Here is a 24,807-nt window from a genome sequence, read left to right on the forward strand (position 1 = left end):
TCTCTTCCCCCATCTTTTCATATTGTATTCTCCCGTTTCTGAATCTAAACAGAGAGTTTTAAGGGAGTGTTACATCATTCTTAAAACAATTCCCACAGGTCAAAGTTAGGAAGAAAATAGTTTTAAAAAGGAACAAAACATGCAGTGAAAACCAATGGAACACAAAAATAAAATGGACTTAGAACACCAGAACTAAAATATTAAGTATAAGAGTGATGCATGGGAAATCTCTTTAGGGAACTCTTTCAATCATTCCCTAACTCCTGAAATACTTTGACACTACTAAAACTAGTTGAACTACTAGCTAGACACTATTTCACTGTATTTAAAGTTGAACTTTATAAATAAAAATTGAGTCCTTCTGTGTTTAATTCTCACTGGTAGGATGTATGCAATCGGAATTGTATGCAAATAGCTGTACCATCTTGTCAGCATATCTGCGAGTATGCAACCTGTTCAGACTTTTACAATAGGTTCTTCAGATAAATATTACTATTACGCACTTAAAGAATATACCCAATGTTGATTTTATTAGCATCTCCACCGCACAAATATGGATTAATACTCCCAGGGCACAGTAAGGTTCATCTTCATTTCCCCATATTATTGTCATAATTATGGAACCCTCATGCCACTCAGGTGCTTTTTGAATTGGCAGGATATATTTTCTCCCTCACTGAGGAATATTTAATAATATCTGGCACAATTATGATGTGGACCATATAAGTTCTTAGAGCAGAAAACGTCCTCTTTTAAATTAGTAATCTTGATTAATTAACCTACATGTTTTTCAAAATTAGATAGCCTGATTGTACAGCCCAAGAACCTGATCCCGATTTTGATTTTTTTGTCCCCTGACTGCTAACGTGAAAATGTTGCTCAGACAGACACATTTAAGTGCAATGTCATTACTAGTAGTAACCATGAGGGAAAAATATGAATTTCTAGCATCTTTATCAAATATTAATTTCATTTTAAAACTGTTTCATCCAGGTACTCTGCCTTGATCTAGCTGTGTTAAGGCTTGAGGCTCTCCCAAACCTAGCTTTGTCCCTGGGCATTTTGATTAACGTGTGGAATGTAGAGGACATTTTTGTCTTAAGGGCGTAACTTTTCTAATATGCAAGAAAACACACAGTTCAAAGACCTTAACTACCTCATACTGATTCTAATCTAAAAATCAACGATCTTGTAGGCACCTAGAGCACCTGCTTTATAGGAAACAAACACACACACAGAATAGATTCAGACTTTCTTCCTTTCTATATGAGAACAAAAGTCCTAATTGGGTACTGCCTCAATGTCACTGCTAAGGAGCACAATGGTCTGATTTACCCAGAGAAGTTACGCTATAGTCTACAGGCAAACACACTCTGATCAATAAAATTATATTAGCTCCAAACCCAGCACCTAAAATAAAGTGCTTATGAAATGCTTCCAAATGTTTTGTTCTAAAGAAGGCCATTTTATCAGCAGTAAATCAAGATGGCTAATATGAAAATGAAAGGCTAGGATTCCATTTTATATTGAACTATAAAATACAGTTCACTCAGTGACAGGGTCTGCTAAAGTAAAACAGAAAAGAGACTGTAAAACACAAAACCATTAAAAAAAACTAACCTGCATGGGACAAGAAACTAGGGCAGAGAATCTATCCTTAAGCATTTTTGGCAAATAATTTTTGTAAGTTTCAGGCAGAGAGAGTTTGCTGATGGCTATCAAGTGATAGTAGCCAGGAAATAGTAATGGGGAGGAAAAGAACAAATCTCTCACTCGTTATTTTCTCCTCTTTACCCTATGCTACTTGTTACCTGCTATGCGAATATACATCAAATGACACTCCAGGATACGTATGGATTTCCTATCACCTGGAATATACTAAGGATATTTAACATAATGCCACTATTTAATAAAGATTCTCTTTATGGTTCTCAAGCAAATACTCAATCTGCCTCTGGTACATTTGCTAATGAAAGTAGAGATACTATTTGCAAGACAACTTCTGTGCCAAGTTAATAAGAGACTCTGTCTGATTTATACTTCATGGATTTAAACGAGAATTATGATACTACATGTGTTACAAAATGATGCTCTGTGCAATAAATGTTCCTGGTATTTTTGTTTGGAGATGGCTTCAGAAATTAACTTCTAAATAAATCTATAATAGGATCCTTTTAAAAGAGCCTGTGAAGTGATCAGAATAATGCCACCGGAAATCCATGGAATATTTTGCCAAGTTCAAAGAAATTCACCTGAAAAACCAAGTTATGCACACATTTTTCAAAAACATGTTGGATTCTTTAAGACAAAATACGTATAAGTATGAATACATTATTTGGGTCCTGATCCTACAATGGGATCTGCTAACATGGACCCCTTGACCTACTGAAGTAAATGGGACTCCACATAAGTGAAGGGCTGAATCAATTTACAAGATCGGAGCTTAGTTTTCAAATTATTTTATCTTACTGAGTAGTTATAAGTAAAATGGGCTTATTTCACCAAGTCTTGTCTTTTAAAATTGAATCAACACCCCAACTTCCTGAGATTTCAATCTCCCCTACATTTTTCCCATTACATCACACCTCATAAGAGATCTTCCAGGTCACCTAAATTCAACAAAACAAATACATTGCAGTATATTAAATGACACCCTCCTACCTCCCTCAGCCCTAATTTAGTTAAACTTACAGTGCAGGACCCAGTGTTTGAGATTCTAGGAAATGGAAGAGGGATGACTGAATCATCTAATACAGAGCTCATACTGCAAGGAGAGTTGATGGGTACAGCTATACTGCAGAAGTAGAAACCCACTTCTCAAAGGAGTACAACAAGCTGATCACAAAGTTAGGACACCACATAATCTTATTCACACAAGTAAGTGTTCATGAGTTCCAGCTGGTCTTGAAAGAGTAACCTATCACGTGATACAGCGTGATTTTGAGGAGATTCCATCTGCTTTTACATTTTTTGCCCTCCTATATCTGATTAATTATGGTCTTACCTTTTTAAACTCCTGACTTTATTCACCATAGTTATTATGTACTAAACTGGTCTGTATTGTGTAAGGCGGTGGTTCTCAACCAGGGTACACATACTCCTGGGGGTACAGAGAGGTCTTCCAGGGGGTACATCAACTCATCTAGATATTTGCCTATTTTTATAACAGGCTATATAAAAAGCACTAGCCAAGTCAGTACAAAACTAAAATTTCATACAGAAAATGATTTGTTTATACTGGTCTAGATATTGTACACTGAAATGTAAGCATAATATTTACATTCCTATTGATTTATTTTATATTATATGGTAAAAATGAGAGAGTAAGAGTCTAACTTTACTCAGTCATTTCTGAATTCTTGAGCTTAGTCAGTCAGTAAAGCACAGTCTACACTTTGGTGGCTATGCAAGGAATAGTAATAATAAAAAAGTGGCACAATGTGCTGTTTCTCTCTTTGACTTTACTTACCACTTGAAATGTTGATAAAATTTGAATTCTATCCTCATTTGTGTTTATATCCTTATATTTGAAAACAGATTTTTGTATTAAACAGAATTGGGTAAATGTTTGACAAAACCAGTGTTAGACATCCCAAAGCCCTATAGCCTGTCAATTTCATTGCAGATGGATAAAATCCTTCACTTTTTACCAAAAGATTCCTGGGTTTTACCAAACTATTGTTTGGGTGTTTACGGATTTCCAACCAAATTTTGGACCATTCAAGTATATGAAAAAAACAGATTATGTGAAGAAAATCCAATACATTTCATTTATAGTATGTAATTATGTTAATAAATAGTCAGTGTAAACCTGAAGTTATCTGTTAAAGCAAGGCAATGCATGTGCATGTGTGTACATACTGTTAACGAACAGTTCATTAAATAAACCTCAGCGCTAAACTGATTTTACGTTCAACACTCTTACTATTCTCTAGTTGTTGCTTTTTTCTGTACTCCCATTTCTCCAAAAATAACCCTGATATTTACCCAGAAAACTGTGAAGTTAATTTTTTGCCCTAATTTTTACTTACTATTTTAACAATTGTAATAATTACTGGAAATTATTAAAACAAAATAAAAATAGAAAAGAAAGGGCCCTGCACATGGCCCATATTCCCAGACTGTAAGCAGAAAAAAAACTGACTATACAGAGTAATTTGAAAATAACTGGCTTCATTCATTCAACCTCTTGATGAAGTTTACTATCCAGCCTCCAATCTAAAATTTACAATAGGACAGACGACCTGCACCCTTTCAATAAATGCAGGCAAATACAGCATTGATCCTTGCAATTTTATTGGAAAGCTCAGTTCACAGAAAGCATGTGCAACAGAGAGAAAGGGAAAAGTGGGTGAATTGTAAGAGGAACTATTATTTTTATATATATAAATATATATATATGAATGACTTGGCCACAAATTGGATGGAGAAAAATAATTCAGGTCTTTTGAAGGCAGAAATTATGAACATATATGTAAATGGCACTTCCATACAACTGAGTTTCCAATAGTGCTAGTGTGTGGGCACTAAATATATAATGCATGTGTTTATATATGTAAATACAGACACATACACTCACAGTAGAACTGAGTTTCCCCAACAGTGTCAGTATCTGTTATACACTCACAAAAATATATACATACACTTACGCTACTGTGGAAACTCAGTTATATTGATAAATATAATTGTATATATCTGTACACACAATTATTTATATATAAATACACTGTAACTCTTGGGTAAACTCAGTTATATTGATAAGTGTGTATATCTGTCTATATACACACACGTACATACATGCTCATGCATTATATATTATTAGACACACACTTTCCATGTTCTTTCCCCCTAAAAGCAGCACTGACAACGGTGACAACAGAGTGTGTAATTAGTTTTTATTGTTTCCCTGACAGTCATAGCTCTGCAAGGACCCCTTGCCTCTTCCACTGTAAATGTTATAGAAAAAAAATACACTAATGGCAGGCGTTTAATTATAGGCACAGCAACTATGATGGGAGCTGTGCCAGAAGTGACTGGCAGCTTTGGATAGCAGATATTCACAAAAATAGGTCTTTCTTCCCTATTCTATTGCTCAAATTTCTGAAAATGTGGGCTTTTAAAATATATTTTCCCTGTGACTGTTTGCTGACTATTTAAATTAATATTATACTGTATTACCACATACTCTAGTGTTACACAGCTTCAAATGACCCCCACATTAAAATTACTGGGGAATGCTCAATAGGGAAAACAGTCTGCGTTCATTCAAAAATAGTGACATGCTATTTAAAAAGCTCAAGCTATTGACAACATCAGGAACAATAAAGTTTCCCACCAATTCAAATTTGTAGTTCACATTTTAAAGATTGTTTTTAAGAAAATAATACATATATTGTGATAGCAGCTAAAGGGGCAACACATCCCCTTACTTTTTAAAAAATATTTACAGGACATTGTCCCAATGTCAAACTATGACAGCTTCTCTAGTTCTGTCACTGAGAGGTGGCTGGTTTTTGTTTGTTTATTTTTTGCCTGATTGATTAGCAATTGGGAGTCACTTTTTGGCAGCTTTCGTATCCCTATTAGTTCCTCTGATTTGGCACAAAAAACTCTGATGGGAGCACTGCTGTTTGTACTGTACTCCTCTTAGTTATGGATCACTAATTTTTAATAAACTAAGCCCTAAGAGAACTATAAAAAGATGCTAAGTGTTTTGAGTCAATAACAGTAAATAAAATACAAAAGGGAAAAAGGGCAGCATGTAAAATATTAGGTCTTTTCTAGACTATGTATGCAGTGGTTATCCAGGAGATCACATGTAATCTGAAGAGGGGGACCTGAATTGGTTCTTATTTACTTGTTCCAAATCTCTGTCTGCATCTTTAAAAAAGGCTCTAGTGACTAAATAATGTGGATGAGGACTTTCCTTGCAGAAGAATGTTGATATGGACCTCCTTTCATTGTTTCTCATCCCTTCCCACCACCAGATGAATGAAATTACTTTGTGAAGTGGATCTCTATGACGAATGGCCGCAGAATTCTGGACCAAATGGTAGTAAGTTTATGTAACAGTCACAAATCCCTGACTAAATTGAACAAAGCAACATTATTCCTAAATGGTAAATTTTGGAATTTAAAAGTGAAAGTATCTTGCAATAAAACAGAAATTTGCAAATAGCTGTGGAGTCAATGGCGGAGTCGCCATCCCCCATTCAGCTGGCTCTCATATCAGTGACTTCAAAAAACAGTTTGCCATTCTGGTAGCTTAAGGCACTTTCTGTGCCAGTGCAATGACCATGCTGTGTGAGAGTGTCAGAAGGTCACTACTTTGAAATTCCAGCATCTCTCTTTATTCCCTTCTTTCCTGAAACACGAGGAGGGAAAGTAGGATTGAAAGCTCCTACTTTGTCAATACATTGCCTCTCTCTATGAACATATTTACTGTTCTTTTAAGTTGAATTATTCTTGTTTGTTTTTGTTCAACAGCAACTTTACAGTACAACTCAAGGAAAACCTCATTGATACCAATAAAACTGCAGGGAAAGACAAACTTCTAATGCTATCAAGGGCAGGCAAAATATAAATGTCCAAATTACCCAACCCAGTAACTCACCAACTGAGCTAACTAATGGACTACAAGTTTCTGTTGTCATAACGAAAAAATGCTTTGTATTTAATTTCTCTTAGTGTTGTATTTTTGTACAAGGGGCATAACAGTAGCTGCAATTACAGGTTTAACAAACGCTAATAACTTGGAGGAAAGTTAAAAAGTGAAACCTCAAAAGCTTGGAACAGCAAATAAACTCCATAAAGATTTTTTGTGTGTTTACCAGATAACTAATTAGAGGAAAAATATTTCAGCAACACTGGTGTTTTGAGGCCTTTGTTGGGGTCAGTTAAGGAATGAGTTATCGCTTCATTGTTAAAGCTTGTCATTTCTCCATTCCTTCTCTCTCCCCCACTATTGTACGGCATATTTACTATTATAAAACATCTGTCACAAACCTGTAGAGTGAATCAAAATAGAAAATGTCTATTTAATTTTTGAAGTTCTTTGGAGTCATTTTATTAATTCAAAGCAAGACAATGGCAGAGCTGGTAAAGCTGTTGCCAGCCCGTATCCAGTCGCTAACCAACACTGCTGGTCCAATACAGTGGATTGACACAGTAAAGATTAATCAGGATATCAATAGATAGCTAAGATGATGCCAATTTTAAAATTTATTCTAACAAAAATCTACATGTTTGGTTACACAGCACCACAAATATTTCATCAAAAATAGAACGGTTTTGTTTTTATTAAGTGATTTAGAATTTACTGAACTCCAATTCCACGGTAAAGATAAGAACTTGATATCTGGAGAAACATACTCAGCAGGGAAATCACACTTTAAGCAAAACAAAATACAAACCAAAACCAAGCAGTATAATAAATGTGCATTATCAAAAAATCATTATACCCCTTAATAGCTCCCTATGAGATTATATAATGGGACTGTGGGAGCTGAGGAGTATGCATGTATGGTTCTTCATAACAAAGAATCTGAATATATGGATTACTACTTTAAAATGCACAAAAAGCAAAAATGCAACATTTCCTTACTAGCCACTAGGGAAGTGCTAAGGTACACAGCACAGCTTGTGCTGGTGGACCACTCGAGTGCAAAGTGGATTTGCCAGCGGCTGGCAAGCATTCACCCAACAGCAAAGAAATGAAGAAAAAAAAAAACTCTAGGGAGAAAAGAGAATATATTCTTCTAATGAACAACGTATGTCTGTGCTACAAAGTAAAGATTAATTCCGGCACAGTGAGTGAGTTTTATACAAAAGCACGTGACGCAGAAATTTTAATCTTGTAAAGAAAACAGGCCAGATATTTGTTATAAAAAAGAACACAGCATTTAGCAACATTTTAGCAAATTGAAGGGAGACAAAAGTAGAAACCTCATGCTTCTCCCAGTCCAGTTTTTATCTCACCAAATGACTCTCAAATGGTTGAGTCCTTCTCTACTCTTCATTTCCATTTCACAGCTCTCCTCAAGAGCTGAATAGGCTCAACTCAACCAAAACTGGCTCTTTGGAAACTACTTGATGTAACTGAAAGGAAAGTAAAAAGTTAGCCAAGCAACCTACTAATAATAATGTAGCAATGCAGTTTTTGTTGTGCAGTTGTCTCCCAGACAAATATATTCACTTAATGATCAAAAAGGAAATTTTAAAAAGTAAAACACACACTTCTACTGTAAATACTGTATTTATAGATTTCACCTTATTGAAAGTTTTTGAAATTGCAGAATCATTGCCCATTCATACTAACAGATTACAAAGGAGTTGCAATAGAAATTAAAAAACAAACAGGCTTGAAGATTATGAATGAAAACTGACAATCATGAAGAACTTGCTACCAAACATTGGTATTGGCAACTCAAGTATATACCTTGTCAGTTAGCAGAACGTTCACAGATTTAGCTACTAGATGATCTCTCACTGGAATGCATTTTATTGCTCCTTCACTTAACTGGAACAAATCATGGAAAAACTCTAGCATACCAGATAGCCGAACAGGGTATCAATTACAAAATATTTCTTCTACATTTTGCAGCACTGAAGAAAAATAAATTAATCAAATCCACATTTATTCCCAATTTAAATGAAAATTAAGGATTGACAGTTCATTTTCATCTACCTATCAAATGTCAAATATATAAGGGATATTCCTTAAGACAAAGGTTTGTTTTTTTAATTGGAAACTAGAACTCTACCTGAGTGAAATCCAATCTCATGATCACTGTAAAATAGTGTATTCTCTCTTTTCTTTTCAAATGGTTGATTTTAATATAGATTCTTATTTTTTTTAATTGTGCCACTACCATAATATATGGTTTCACTATTTTGCAATCAGTCTTAGGATCCTTAAAAACCTGGGTTTCCAACTATATAGAGGCTTGCACACTAAAGAATACAATTCCATTTTAAATGGGCTCAACTATTGTAATCTATCCTGTAAAGAGTACAATTAACAGAAACAATGCAAAAGTACCAGAAAGAATTGTGAGACATGAAGATTTTTATTTTTATATTCAACTATGCAGAAGTATGTTACAGTAGGGTTTACTCACAATAGCTGTAATAATCACCAGAAAGTGGTTTCAATAACATCTGTTTTAAACTAAACATGTCCATTTAATTATGTTAGTATGCTGCTGACTACATCTTTAAGCAGAAGTGTTAAGAAAACTTAAACAAAACAGAATTTCCTCTTCTCAATAAAGAATACATCATTCAGAAACAGTAGAAGATTAGATTAATCATGAGGCCAAACACATTTTTTCAAAGCAGTGCTCAGAACTGGAGAGAAGGACATGGAGTGATTAGAAGAAAAAAATTATTGAGCTTCTCTGCATTTCAATTTTAAGTCATTTCTTCTTACATAAAACCCTTAACCTGTCAACCAAAACAAAAGGATACATATTGCTAAACAAGGAGGAATTACACTCAACTCATAGTTTCTCAAACTGCAAGAGTGGTTTCTTCTCAATATTGTTTTCTCCAATGTGAACTATTGCTTCATAGCAACATGAACTGCAACAACCTTCCCACTTTATGTGCTCTTTTAATTAAAGCCTAATATTTAACCAGTACAACATAATTCCTAATGTGGGATTATTTCAGGATAAAAGCAGTAACACTGTATTTTAATAAATGCAGAGAATTGTGAGTGGTTTGTTTTCTGAAGCAGAGGCTTGTAATTGCATGTGTTTCATATTACATTTGTTTATATACATTGCTACTAAAGGAATACCAATGTGTGAAAGAAGTAGGGTAGTAGGGGAGGCCAAGAACTAAAAAACACACCTTACAATTTTTTTTTATTTTTAATCAAATGAGAAATTGTAATTTTTTTTATTGGAAGAGGATGGCTGGGAAACCATTTGTACAACAAATTGTTCATCCTGTGAGTTTGGCCACCTTTATTAATTAAAAAACACTTTTATATTTCCTTTCTTTTCTTGGTTGTTGTTACATTTATGCTATTCCTCCCAGCACCACCCCCTTTTAAAGACACTTCTGTGTGTCTATGTACATGTATGTGTATATATGTATGCCCCTCCCTAAGACTGCAAAGGCCAGGACTCCTGAAGGCCTAATTGCATTCATGCATTTTCCCAGCCCAGCATGTCACTGGTAGATTGCTGGGCTCACAGCAACAGGGGAGAAAAAGAAAGGCTCATCTTTATCTAACCTTCTCTAACAGGAAATAGGGCCAGTGGGCAGAATGCAATGAAATGCCTTCACTCTGAGCATTTGCAAAAGATTAAATGGGAAGAATTTCAGGAGAGTAATTTACCTCTTAACTAAATTTCCTCCCTGCAAAGGTGAAGGCCTGTAAAACTATTGTCCACTGTGCAGGTTTCACAGGACGCCATGACTGATTCAACCAAAAGGTATTTTTTCAGAGTCACAGGGGGTACAGTAACATTATTAAAATCTGCTAAGCTAGGTGAAATGAACTACTGAAGTCTCTGCTGGTGTATGTTTAATCATAAGAAATGTATTGGGCCAGAGATCTTTTTGTCTTTCGGATTTGAGCTGCCAGATAAAACTATTCCTCCAAATACAAGACATATAATACCCAAAGAAGAAAGACTGAATACTTCTGGAACTTAAAGCATTATGCCTCTTTTGAAGTTCAACAAATTCTGAATTATCAATATCAAACGCCTTGCTTCTCCCCACTTTGGTCCCAACACTGATTCAAACTGATCAGTTGAACACCTTATACTCTCTGAGCTCCAACCCTTTCCATATAATTTCCCTAATTTCTCCAGGAATATTTCATGATTTTAAAAAATAAACCCATCCATACAACTTGTGCATTTGTAATCAACATATTATGACCAAATTTTCAAACGCAGGTGCATGACATGCTGAAGTATGACGTATTTTTTGAGAAGTCAACAGAAGCTGTGGGTGCTCATAAGCTCTGAAAATGAATCTGAAAAATCAGTCCACTGCTTTCAGGCTCTGATACAGGAAAACACTTAAGTGAACATTTATCTGTTAGCATATACTTAAGTCCTGTATATTACAATGGGATTTAAACAGATAAATAAGTGCTTTTGTGAACACAGATACTTCCCTGAATCAAGGACTAAGCGCCTAACTATGGATTCAGCTTCCTAACTTTAGACACCTGCGTTTGGAAATTTTGATCTATTCATGGAATTTACAGGAACACATTCATTTTTTTACTCTGTACTCGACACCTCAAGCAACTATCCTAATGAGAACTCTAATACTGATGAGTCCAATTATGGCATCACTTATGATTATTAGAATCATACAGTTAGAGATTTAAATTATTTTGACTATATAATTTCCAGTAGACCCACATACGTACACACACATACATAATACATACATATCTATATCTAGAGTGATCAATCCATGAATACAAATAATTATATTGAATTTTAAGTTACATATATTTTTAACAAAGTTATTTATTACAGCCAACGGCATACACCCTTCTCATGCAAACACCACTGATTTCAACAGAATTAGTTCCCTGAGTGAGATAAGCAAGATTTGGCCCTTTGTATTAATGATAAGAGATTTGACCTGACTAGAAACAAACTATTTAAAATTCTTTGAAACCACAATCAATTTGTAAATTCTATACAACATGCAACTCTTGAAATAACTTATATAGTTAGACAGAAATTGCAGTCTTGAAATGCAATCCTGTAAAGAGTACAGCACGTAGCACTTACTACGGCAAGTAGTCCAATTTGACTTCAGTAATACTACTCACAATGGCAAGCGCTCAGTAGCTAGCAACTGCAGGATCAGGCCCTAAAAGGGAGAAATGTCGGTGACTGAATCATCATCATCAAGGTACTGATGAGGTAGATGAAATAAATATGTTGCATTCTGAATGAACTCTCAAAACTATGTTAAACGTTGCACAGTGGAACATGGCTATGACAAGATCCTTACTATTTCTCTACCGTGAAGTGGTACTTCTGCAGTCACAGATGTAAGACTAATGTACTTGTGAATTCTGATCTACTCTTAACACACTTTAATATCTACAAAATCACATATAAAAAGCACTTGCATAAATTTTCAAGAATACATACTGTAAAATATTCTATCCATAAGTTTTTACACAGTTTCACATATAATAAAGCAACCTTATTTTATCACATTTTAGTAAGCCTCGTGTTTAACAGAAGAGGAAAACATGTTTTTATCTGGAATCAGAGTATGGTATTTATGAGGAGTCATATTTTGTTAATTAAAGTGAGATAGTAAGAAACAAGCAAAATCATATTTCGAAGTGATTTTTCTGAAAATATATTTGGGTGATTTAAAAATAAATTACTATGTTATATTACTCTTTCATATACTAATAGTATTACAGAAGACATTTTTAACTATTCTTCCAGGATTCTGGCATCTATTCAAAAAATATCCAATACAAACCTTTATAATATACTCATGGTGTTTTATTTAAGGAAGTGTGTTTCATACTGGAGGCACTAATCTATTTGCACCACTCATCAGATTGTTAATATGACTTTTTAATAATAATGGGAATTATTTCTGTTTTCATAAGTTGTTTAGTTAGGTTAGTAACTATAAAACCAAGATATAGCTGTACTTGTCAGAAGTACATGAAAAATCTCTTCACTCAGAAGGTTTTGAAGAAACTGTATTGTAGAGCATATTTCTACGCTCTTGCGCTTGAATTGAAATCTGAATTTTTAACTGAATAATTAGTTCACAGTGGATTGGAACTTTGGATAAACATTATTAAAAAAGTAAGCTAAGCTACTATGGCTATATTAGAGGTCAAAGAAATAAAACATTATTTCACCTGACAATTCAGATTATCATCATCCAATTAGGTATTGTTTTTGATTGCCACATGTTAGTAAAAACAAAATGCAGTCAATCCTCTGACATAGCAAGAAAAATTACTGAGTTATTACTATTGAACAACCGACTAATTTTAAAATTTTGATAACCAGACTGAATTTTACCTTCTGAACTTAGATCCCGACAGAGGCAATATAAAATACAAAGCAGTTTTTCCTCTCATCCTCTTATGTTTATCCAAACAGATGTTTGCCTGTTTTTATAGCACAAGGTTGCGGAACTTGATAGGCATGAACAAAATACAAATTTTTACTGTCACTACTCTGTAAAACAGAAGAGTAGCATATTTGAGCTCTGTATAACTTTACCATATTTTTAACTCTTGAATAAACATGTCATATAGAAATGGATACTTTAAAAAAAAGGCTGCTTCCTATTTTAAGATATCAAGAAAGTGGTTTTTGTTTAGTTTTGCTCTGTTTTTTAAAGAAGAAGAGGGCTAAAATAATTTGTAATGAACTCATGCTCCTCCTGTGTTTGGAAGTTTAACAAAAGAAAACAAAGTTTTCTTTGCAGATGTTGAAAGTTTAAGTTAGAAAAGGTTTTCATTTTACAGTGTTGTAATATTACAAAGTTTAATAAAAGCATTACAAAGCGACCCATTTTAAATACGTACTACTTACTGTCACATTAAATATTATTTCTGCTTTCAAGTATCTTCACCTATTTACAAACTATGCATAATAACCACACATACAGAAGCAGAAAAGTAAAAATTGTAGACTTTGTTTAAAAAAAAAAAATCTCCATACTAGCGACGCATGCCTATCATTTGGTCAAATTTATTCCCTCAAATATTTTTCTCTCCTTACAGTGGAGTAGGTGAACATTGTTTGTTTGAGGGGTTGTTTTTTTCTAAAATGATTTTACTGTGTTTCATTTCAACTTTATTTTAAGAAAACTTTGTTTGATGAGACATGCGATTTTTTAAAGAGGCTTATGCTTTAAAATATGTCTAAGTGTGCTGGGAAGTAGGACCTTCCTTAATTCTACTCTAGTAGTACTTTAATGTTATGCTTATGGCGACAGCTTTTTTTTTTTTAAATAGTATAGTTACTCATCACAACTAAAAAATTGTCCAGATAAATCATTATTTTCTGTCACCCTTCTTTGACATCAGTTTAACTTAACTGAAAAGCTGCCACCACAAGCATAACATTAAAGAACAAAGCTAACTAGCAAACTGCAGGCACTTGAAAATTCTGCGGGTTAACTTTCGTGTCACCTATTTTGAAGCCAATGGTATACAGAATACAACAGTATTCTGCAAGCAATGCAGATGTATTAAAAAACATGACAAGTAACAAAAATCAATGTGCTAATCTCAAACTAAACAGCAGTATCAGAAACATAAAACAGAGATAACCTAAAGTAAAATGTCTTCAAATTTACTTTGACTAGCTTGACAGGTTAATATATATGCTCACATTTACTTTAACAAAAACAAAAATACAACAGGTGACTTTTTACCTAAACATACAGATACCATTTGGAACAGGACTGAAATACCATTATACTGAAGTAAAGGGGAAATAACAGGAACACTGCTAGATCCTAAATAAAAACGTCTTATTTTAAAGAAGGTTCATTTACCATTATGAATAGAAAGTTTTGAAATAAAAATTATCTTTCATTTATAGCTACACTATCCACGAAGATACAAAAAAAATCTTTTAGCACAGTACTAACTGGAAAGCTTGGGCTCTATTTTTCTTATCAACTATAATTCAAGAACAGTTTGATTCTCACTAAGTGGTTCAGTTAAGAACTGGTCCCCCGTCCTCCCCCCGTCACCCACCAACATTTATAAATGTAGTTCTAAACCCTCAGATGCCCCTTTTATTGTGAGTGCATCACTAACTATTGCACTTGAATTTGATATGACAACTTGAGCAAGAGAAGCTGCCCTTTTCCATGGGAAACGTTCAGTCCTGGACTCATTTACAAGTGCTGAAGTTTTAGAAGTTAAGAGGCTTCTTTGCTCCGTTCATGTGACTTAACCAGCTTACTCCATCTCTGAAACCCTGACATGGAACAGCTGCCACATGTGGCTGCCAAGCAGCCAGCTCCATGCTCCCCTACAATCTCAATCCAGGCAAAACATTTCCCTTCTGTCCATAGTGAAACCGTTTTACAGAAAAGTCATTCTCCCACCCCCAGCGCAAACACACACACAAAACAAATCCACAATAAACAGGTTTAATACACTGACGTCTAGGTTATAGTGGAACAGTTCAGAACTTTCATTTCACATAATTATAAAGTTTCCCTGCAGCAGAGGTCAGTATAAATGGGTTCCACTACCTATCTATAATAAGGAATTAGATTTAAAAATGTTTATAAACGGATATGCTTACATGTACAGACACATATGCACAGTTTATTAACTGTAGATGCTGCACCTACACTTTGATACAAAAGTATGACTATTTGGCACTCTAAGGAAACCAGAGTGCCAAGCACTGGGGGGCAGTTAGCCTGATGCAATATTGTTTGCTATGCCTAACCGCTAAGATCTAAACTAAGAGTTCCCCTCCTGCAGCACTTAACGCAGGCGGAAGAAGAAAGTTTTCGCCCCTCTTGCAAACAAGTAGGTTTCCAGGCACTGGTCGAGAGCCTCGTACTCCAGCCCCGGAGAGCGCTGCCGAGAAGCCCCTCTCTGTCAGCTACATGAAGTGGGGGGCCAGCCCCTTCCTCTCCTTCGCAGTCCTTGCCCCCTTTTCTGCTCTGAGCACGTGTACAGCCTGACGAGCGCCCCGATCTCCCCCTGCCTGTCGTGCTGCTCACTCCGATGCCTGCTGGGCAGCAGCCCCGCGGCCGTCTCACCCCCTCCGTGGGAGAACCCAGCACAGTGGGTGCTAGGGGTCGGCTCCCACGCCCGCCCCTCGCCCAGCCCCGCTGCCTTCTTACTTGGGGTTGGTGCTGTTCCAGTAGACGGCATAGCGATCGGCCACCGCCTTGGAGCTGGGATCCTGGCTGAACGCACACATCCAGAGCACCAGAAACACCAGCATCAACATCTCCACGTGCAACATCACTGAGTCCCGGCCCACGCCGCCGCCGGAGGATCAGTCAGTCAGTCAAGTCACAGCCAGACACACGGAGAGGGCAGGGAGGGGGTCACAAGGAGGCTGCACTGACGAGCCGCAGCGAGACGCCCCCCCAATAGGGTGTGCGGGGGGGGGGGGTCCTTGGATCCCTTCGGGAGCCGCTGGAGCTTAGTCACCCCGGCAGGGGGAGGTGGGATCCGAGCCGGGCGGCGGCAGCAGCGGGCGGCGGGCGGGAAACATTCACCGGGAGTCCAGTGCGGAGCCCACGGGGAGACATACACCGGCGCCGGGAGGCTGTTAGCGCTAGGCTGCGGGTGGGGGTGGCTCCTTTCAAGGCACCGCTCTCCGGCCTCTTGCAAAGTTACTTGGTGGCTCGTGGCACATAGGGAGACGGGGTTTCAATGTCCGTCCGTCCTTCCTTCGCAGCCCTCCGGCTCTGGAGGCAGCTGCAAACGGTTCAGGTAAGCGCGCGAGGATGCAGAGGAAGCAGCAGCAGCAGCTACAAATCTTCCCCCTGGCGCCCTCCCCCCCGGGGTCCTGGGAACGTGTCCAGGCAGCTGGGCCGTGCGGGAGGCGAATCCGTGCAGCAAGTACAAAGTTTGCCGCTCTCCCCCCACCGCTGCAGAATGGCAGCAAGCGAGCCCCGAAGAGTCTGGCTGCTGCGCGGATGGACTTGGGGAGCCTGCTCTGCAGCACAGAGTGTGTCTTGGTTGGAGGAGACTTCGTGGGGTGGGTTTTTGTCCTTCCTGTTCTTGAGCGCTGGATGCACTACGGAGCGAGCCACAGCAACGGCACAAAAAGCGGCCAATCCAAGCAGTTCTGCGGCGCGGGACGCGAGCAGATGGAAATCAGGGTGTTTTAGGAGAGGCTGTAAAACCAGCCGAACCTCACAGAAGGGGAAACTGAAAGCCCACAAACTCCTCTGGTGATGCTGGTGTCAAGCCGCCTCCTCTGCATAGGGAACGAGCTGGAGCCGCAGGACGAGCAGCAGCAATCTCCTCCTTCGGCTTCCCCAAGTGTCTATGTTAGAATAAAGCAGGGTCCATCCCTGAACCAGCGACTTGGGAAAAAGGACGAAACAGTTTGAAAGAGCGAGGGGAGGGGGGAGGAAAGCAAGCACCCATCAGAGGACTACATCAGAAAACAAATCAAACCTTCGTCTTGGTCTTGCCCGGCAGCTTTTCCCTCTGAAGAAAAAATATTCCGCCCTAGCAAGCAAATAAACTTGAATGCAGCGGCGAGGGAGGGGGGGGAGTCAGTTTCGCAAAAAAACAAATGTTTTATGGGGGGATATTTAAACTGTCACGCCCCCCTTTTGCAATGCTGGTCCCTTCACTGCCTGTAAATCCGACATCAGCAGCTTAAGAAAATCTAGGAGCCTAGCGCGCTGGGTGTCTGTGTGCATGTGCGTGTGCAACAGACAACTGCATAGATGTATACACGGTATATAGAGACATACACATGCGTGTGCGTCAGAAGAGAGCTCTGGAAGCTGGTGTGTGCGAGGAGTAGATGCACAGTGGAGGCGCAGCCAGCTCGGAGGACAGGCGCTGCTGGTTGATCATGTGGGATTTTTGCATGCAGTTTACTTGGGCAAGGAAGGGGGGGATGTGCCGGCGCAGCCAGTCAGTGCACAGCCTGCTGTTTGCTTATAGACTGCTTTTTCCCCTTTTTTTACTCCACTCGGATTGGTTTACAACGCGAGAAAAGGGGCGTTTCCTTATTCTCCCCTACTCCGTGCCAAAATATTATCCAGTCCCACCTTCCTGAAACCTGACTAATTGAATTACAAGGAGATCCCAGTGGTGCGTATACGGACTTGCTGCTAAGTGTAACCATTTCAACACAAGCTCTGTCTAGGGGTCCTCTCACTCACATAGACGCCCATAAACGCATCCTTAAGAATGGACAGCTGTCACTGAAAGGACTGTAGAAAATAATTCAATCGTGCAATAAAGCTCGTTCATCACTTAGTTTAGATTTAAATATATGATTTATACGCCACCGGGGATCTGACATCAGCTGTTACTGGATGAGATGTGACAGAACCAATTGAATTGGTTTGCAAATTGCAACTCTAATCTCAAATATTGCATAATCAAATTAAAATCGTGGGGTTGTTTAGCAATCTGGAAAACAGATTCTCCTTTGTTTTGCCTTTAATCTTCTTCCAACAATTGTATTTTGGCTTGCTAAACGGCTGTGTGTGTCTTTAAAGTAGTTTATTCAAGCGAGAGTTTATAATAGGGCGTGTCCTGCAAATATCTCATGGGACAATGATCAGACACAAATGTAACCCCGCATCGGTGGAGCCGGTGTTAATGCGGCAAAATGAACCGCCAAAAATACTGCAAGTTCTACGTGTGAACTATGAGAATAAGTTAATAATAATGGAATTACTCAGCTCTATTTCATTAACATCTCTCAAAGGGCAGAAATGCCATCATTGTGCACCAGCTGGATGTGCTATGCTGCACCGGCAGGGAGATAGATCAGGTGAGCTTTTCCAGCCCTAATTTAAAAGGGTGTGTTATGTCTATACAGACGCACATCCTCTTACCTTCCATTACCCCGCCCCCCAGCTACAAACACGTTTAGCTCCAAAGTTTGCAAAAGCCTCTGGAAGATGTTGGCTGAATGGGACAACAGTCGTGGACGAGGGCTTTGCTCTCTTTTTATGGCTAGAAGGGGGCATCGACTGCGAAGGGTCACAGTACTACAGTTACCAAAGGGAATCTCCTTCCCAGGTCCCTCTCACGTATTCCTGTCTCTTCTGAACCAAGCACCTTTAGTTCTGGACTGAAATTGTGCTTGCCCCAGTGTATTTTCTGTTGCTTCAATAAAAACCTCTCTCACCATGTCCTTCTCTGCCGTGCCCACTCAGTCTCCCCGGGTGGCTAGCCGTTTTCCCGGTGCTTTTGAGCGGTTTGAAAGCGCCCAGACTCCCTCCAGTGGTAGATAATCATGCCGCACTTCATGTTGGTATTTCTTAAAATAGAAAACTAAGCCCCATAAAAATCCATAGACTGGATTAGTCTGTAGGTCTAAGCTAGTCTGAAATACTAAATAAAAAGAATAGGTCAAACGCCACTTCAATTCCTCTGTTTTGTTGTGTGTTTTCCTTTAAACAAGTAAAAATCGCTCATATAAATAGTATTCACAGCTGCTCTAGATTTAGGCTTTGATCTTATGCATTTTTCTCTACATCAAAAGTATATTTAGATTAGTATTTTCTATTTGTATACACTCTGTTACAAAACAATATTTTGAAGCTATGAATGGATATTAAATGCCACATTTAAAAAGTAATGTCTTTCAATTACAAGGCAAGGACTAATAGCACTTGAACTATTTAAAAAAATCTATCTAAACAAAATTTACAACTTTAGTGGTTTTTTGTTTGTTTGTTTTTACTTCATTATAATGGATTTAAAAAGATTTATCTAACTGTCACTTACCAGGGTTACTTTCAGCCTTCTACTCTTAACATCTTGCAGCCCATGAAATATTCCTGAGAGGGAAAAAAACCTGTGAAAGACTCTAAAAGTAACAAATACCTCCCCCCCAAAGCTAAGTACTTATTTTATTTAAAAAAGTAGCATTTCTAATTTTCTGACCTTTATTATTTTTGTCACTCTCATAGGCTTCCCAAATTTTGATAGCTTGGGCTGAGTTCTTTGTGTGTGAATGGATACATCTTATGTTAAATTTCTTTTAACTATTTTGATAATAGGAATATTATACACATAAATCATTGCATTATCTGGGCAAGAAATCTTATTATAGACCCTTTCAAGGGATCTCCTTAACTACAGCTAAAAAGAAAAGTGGTTGTCTTTTGCTCCTTTAATTTGTTTTTCCCTTGCTGTTTTGTAACAAATATTGTAGGAAAAAGCTGACTTTTTAGTTAAGCCGTTTTTGATAGATAGTCTGTTATATAGTATATTCCACTAAGGTTCAATCCTACACACCCAATACTCTTCAAGGTATACAGAAGCAGACCCTTTGTATACTAAGAGCAATAGAGAGGTACAGAACACAAGTAAAGTGAGTAAAATTAATACTATCTGTAACCGTAAAAAAAAGTGAGAATATTGGCTGTAGCAGAAAGCCATAGCTGTCATGGTACTGTCTCCCTCTCCCCACCTCCTTTTGTTTGATAAACTGTAGATGACTGTATTTTATTAGTTTATAGACAATGCAGAGAATTAGAGATAAAAGCACTGTGAACCAAAACAAAACAAAAACAGTCTCTTAAAAAATAATTATTTAATAACTGGAAGGTCTACTGTTCTTTGCAGATGTCACAACATGGACAATTTATGTGCGCATACGGAATATCTAACATCCAACAAGATGTCATCCACTGTCTAATGCCCACTTTTGTAGTTGCATGATTAAGCAATTGTTGACGTCAAAGATGTAAACTGCTACTGCATTCCAATAAGCATCTTGGCCTTGTATGCATTTAGTGGAATCATAAAAATTGTTAACAGGGAGCTGTTTAATATTAACTTCAGTTAAACTATTTTAAATAAAGTATTTCCAAGTTTATAAGCCATAGATCTGAATTGGCTGATGAATGGCTTCTATAGCCGACACCTTATCCCCAGCTTGATAATCTTACCAAATGTTTAAATATAAATTATGTAATATGTGTTTTCTGGCAGTTACATAGCATTTTAACTGCATTGCTTATACTGTGTTGCTGTTAAACATTAGGCTAACTGATTAGGTATCTTGAAATACTGTAAAGTACGTAACTAAGACTAGCTTTAGACTTACACTTACAATGAGTTTTCCTTTAATATACTAGAGAAAGCTGCAGAGAAATACTTGGCTTTTCATGGACTTTTAAGTAACTACACAGTATTTTAATTGTTTTGAACCATTAATCAAGAGCAATAGTTGGACATTTAAACAGATATGAATTACATACTGAGCCAAATTCTTCCTGTCTGATTCATGCAAGCAGTTCTGTTAAAATAATTCTTATATTTCATGAGTGCCAGATGTTAGGTGTTAGCTAAATGCACAAATATAAACAATAAGACAGAGCACCTTAAAACTTTTCCTGTAACATATGTGTAGCATTTTTGGTTTGCAGTGTTGATTTTTGAGGTATAAATTGTGTATCCTATTTTAAGAGTAAACAACTGGTGCACAGTCGTGCTCCTACTGAAACTGATGACTTCACTGGGGAAAGGACTGACCACTAGAATTTTATCTATAATTAAAAAAGGAGGAGAGTGCAGAGAAATGCTTTAAGAAATACTGACCCCTTGCAGAATCAGTTTAAAACTGCAAACAGTGTAACTTTCAAGAATTTTCTGTGTATGTTCTGTAGAAGGGGAGAGGGATTTTTTCATTACATTTTTGTTTAAGTGGAATTTTATTGGGTTTAACCTAAAACAAGTTCCTATTTATATAGCTTACTCTCTTAGTGGACTCTCTGTAACTTATCTTATGTTCTTTATAAAGAATAATATATATTAAAAGCCCAGGTTTTATCTATTGCAAACATTGAAATGTCTGTTTCAGAACTTCCAAACATCACATTTTCTTAACGTTTTTAAAATCCCTTCCTGATCCCATAAAACTACTACTGAAATATGACTTTCAAAACTTGTAGTTGAGACTGTTTTTTAAATTAATAAGTGAACAGAATGATTAATAATTATAAATCCTCCTCTATTTTACTGTAACTCCTGATGCTGTAGGCTGTCAAAGAGTAATACAGAACAAAATCATGAACATACTTTTCATACAACATGAGTAGTATCAAAGGCATACATAATAATGTTAGAGAGAATAATTCAGGTCTTTACAGAGAAGTGTATTCATTATTTGATTCCAGCATAGGCAAATATTCATGAGCCAGATAAAAGCCTTCCTTGCTGGGTGATTTTCTGACTTAAGGATTTGTTTTCTCTTTTTCTTTCCCCTCTTAGAGATGCATTTACCTAAGTGAGAAAGCATGTGTGTAATGTACACATTAATTTTTTATTTCTTTTTTTTTTTTTTGGAGCGTGTGTAATTTTGTGAAAAAGTAGAGAATCAAATGCTCACAGATAAACCTGCCTCAAATATTTAATTACATTTTCTACTAGTTAGAACAGAGGATGAATTGAAGACTCTATTTGCAATTCTTTCTATGACACTGTGTGGCCTTGGCCATGTACTTAACCCCTCAGCCTCTGTATCCCCATGTATTAAAATATGCTAATATAGATACACCTATTTCACAAGAAAGACCTTTGAGAAGAAAGCAGAGGATTTCCCTGAACTTCAGACTGGCATCTTAAACATTTTTTTCAACAAAACTTGATATACAAAGCATTACGGCAGAGATTTTCAAAGCCATTAATGGGAGTTAAGCACCTGATTACTCTTTGGAAAATCTTTCCATACGAAATTATATCATCACAGAATATATGTAAAATTGGAAATAGCTGTCAAATGAAAAGTGTAATTGCTTTCAATATCATGTGGTTTTTACTGATAAGTATTCTTGTTGGTCAGTTTCCTAATTTTGATTAATGGAATATTGATACATTTATGAAGATGAACATTTGAATTAAAATTCTATTAAATTACAATATGTATCCTACCATGCTGAAAATATTAAACTAACAGTTTGCTTCTCTATCTAGTCTAAATCTTCAGTTTAGTCTCTCTGGCCACCCAAGGAAGTCATATTCAGCTGTCTTGATTTGTCACTTAGTGATGAATCAATGAGAATGAATGTATGGTAAAACAGACCAGCCAATGCAGTTCAGGCTATTGTGGCTAAGCAATAGAAGCCATAGTTTTCAGACAGTCCTCTAACTTCCTTTTGCCTGTGCATCCTACTTCTCTCCACGTGCACTCTTTTTAAATAAAAAAGATTAAGAAATTAAAAAATACCGTCTTTGTAGGGTTAATTGTTTAAGACTCACTACATGTAAGACTACATTTAATGAACAGTCCTTACATTACAGACCTCTTAGTCTCAAGAAAGGCTATTTTAAACTGAATTGTCTGGGTGGTAAAATAGATATGTGAAAATAAATGAAAGTTAGACATTGGGAAACTTTTAGACAACTTGTTATATATAGCCCTGATCCAGGCAGGCCCAGGAATGAAGCCCCATTGAAGGTATGAGATTATGGATCTATAAAGGCAGCCCCATGAGTAAAGCTCTGTTGAAGGTATGAAGCTGTGTGCAGGTGTGGAGTCATTTCAGGATCAAGGCTCACCAACACAGATAAACAAGCAGGTAAATAGTCAGAGATGCTGTTTGACCAAGTGATGTTTTTAAGGGAGATCCTCTGAGGGCCCACGTAGGGAATCTGTTCCTTCAGAATTTACAAAGTAAGGAGAATTAGCTTTTCAGGGTACATTCAGGGCCACCCGGAGGATTCAGGGGGCCTGGGGCAAAGCAATTTCGGGGTCCCCTTCCATAAAAAAAGTTGCACTGCTATATTTTTTACATTTCCAAATATATGATACTAACCAGCGAAATACATTCAAAAATTAATTTTTAATAATTTGAAAATACACAAAATACATTATTTAAAAACATTAAATGCTTTAATGGTATGTATACATTTGCAGTTACATAATAGGCTGTCGCTGGGTGATGGTGATGGTTGGTACCAATGGGCTGTCACTGCCTGGGGGTGGTGCTATTGTTCCCAGGGCTGGGTGAAGAGCCGGGCTCTGGGTCAGAGTGTGCCCAGTTCACAGGGGCTGGGCTCAGAGCTGGGTGACAGGGCTGGGGAGGGGTCAGGGGGGTGTCCGGCTCAGAGGGGCTGGGCTCAGAGCTGGGGGTCAGGGCTGGGGGTGCGGTCAGGGAGGTGCCTGGCTCAGAGGGTCTGGGCTCGGAGCTGGTGGGGGGCGGTCAGGGGGGTGTCTGGATCAGAGGGGCTGGGCTGAGAGCTGGGGGTCAAGACTGGGGGGGGGTGTCCATCTCTGAGGGGCTGGGCTCGGACCGGGGGGTCAGGGGAATGTCCGGCTAAGAGGGGCTTACCATGCTGCTTACTCCTGCCTCCCCACTCACCTGGAGCCTCAGCGCGCCGTGTCCAGAAGCAGCCCTGGACAAAGCTAAAGCGGTGTGGCTCCACGGGACTTGAGCTTCCGCCACTCACCGCAGCTTGCAGCCCCGCCCCATTACGATGCAGCTCCAAGAGGGAGGAGCTCAGGCCCCAGTGGAGCCACGCCACTTTAGCTCTGTCCAGGACCACTCCTGGATGTGGCGTGCTGAGGCGCTGGGGGATGGGGGAAGGCGGAGGCAGGGGGAGCGTCTGACGTTCTTGTGGGGGCCCCTGCAGGGCCTGGGGCCTAGGGCAAATTGACCCACTTGCCCTCCCCCTCTGGGCGGCCTTGGGTAAATTTTAAGCATTCAGTGGCTGGAGATGGTCCACAACACTCCAGAGCATGAAAGGCACCTGCTTTTCAGACGTGTGTACAAAATCCATCCAGTGAGACAAAATGTAAAGTAATGGAAGAAAAGCAGGAGAGAGGCCTAACACAGACTAAACATTAATACTGTGCCCCATTCATCTATGCGCTTCAGATGTCACCAGCTGCTGCTGGGAACATTAAGTTAAAGGAAACAACATGCAAAGAATTGATTTTTTTCCAGAGTTTTCACCAAACTCAGGGAGAAATGCTTATGCTTATGTACACTGGTCAGTATGGTCATGTTTCTTTCCATTTTTGTTCTTATTTTCACTGTCTGAACATATAATAGTCCTTTTCCCTCTTTGTTCTAATAAATTAATTTTGTAACAAGGGAGAAAACAGCTAGTGATAAAAGCTCATGAAGCCT

At 38.0% G+C, this 24,807-nt stretch overlaps 1 protein-coding gene across 2 annotated transcripts in view; it reads right to left on the bottom strand.

Moving 5' to 3' along the window:
• EFNA5 (ephrin A5) overlaps positions 1 to 17,539 on the bottom strand; it is a 312,443-nt gene extending 294,904 nt beyond the window's left edge. For both annotated transcript variants that reach the window (XM_075067138.1, XM_075067137.1), the window contains exon 1: positions 15,856 to 17,539. In XM_075067138.1, coding sequence (XP_074923239.1) covers positions 15,856 to 15,980 — 125 coding nt within the window. In that variant the 5' untranslated portion in view covers positions 15,981 to 17,539. The remainder of the gene's footprint in view (positions 1 to 15,855) is intronic.
• Positions 17,540 to 24,807: the final 7,268 nt, after the last annotated feature.

The sequence above is a fragment of the Chelonoidis abingdonii genome, chromosome 6 (genome assembly GCF_003597395.2).
Source record: "Chelonoidis abingdonii isolate Lonesome George chromosome 6, CheloAbing_2.0, whole genome shotgun sequence".
NCBI lineage: Eukaryota > Metazoa > Chordata > Testudines > Testudinidae > Chelonoidis > Chelonoidis abingdonii.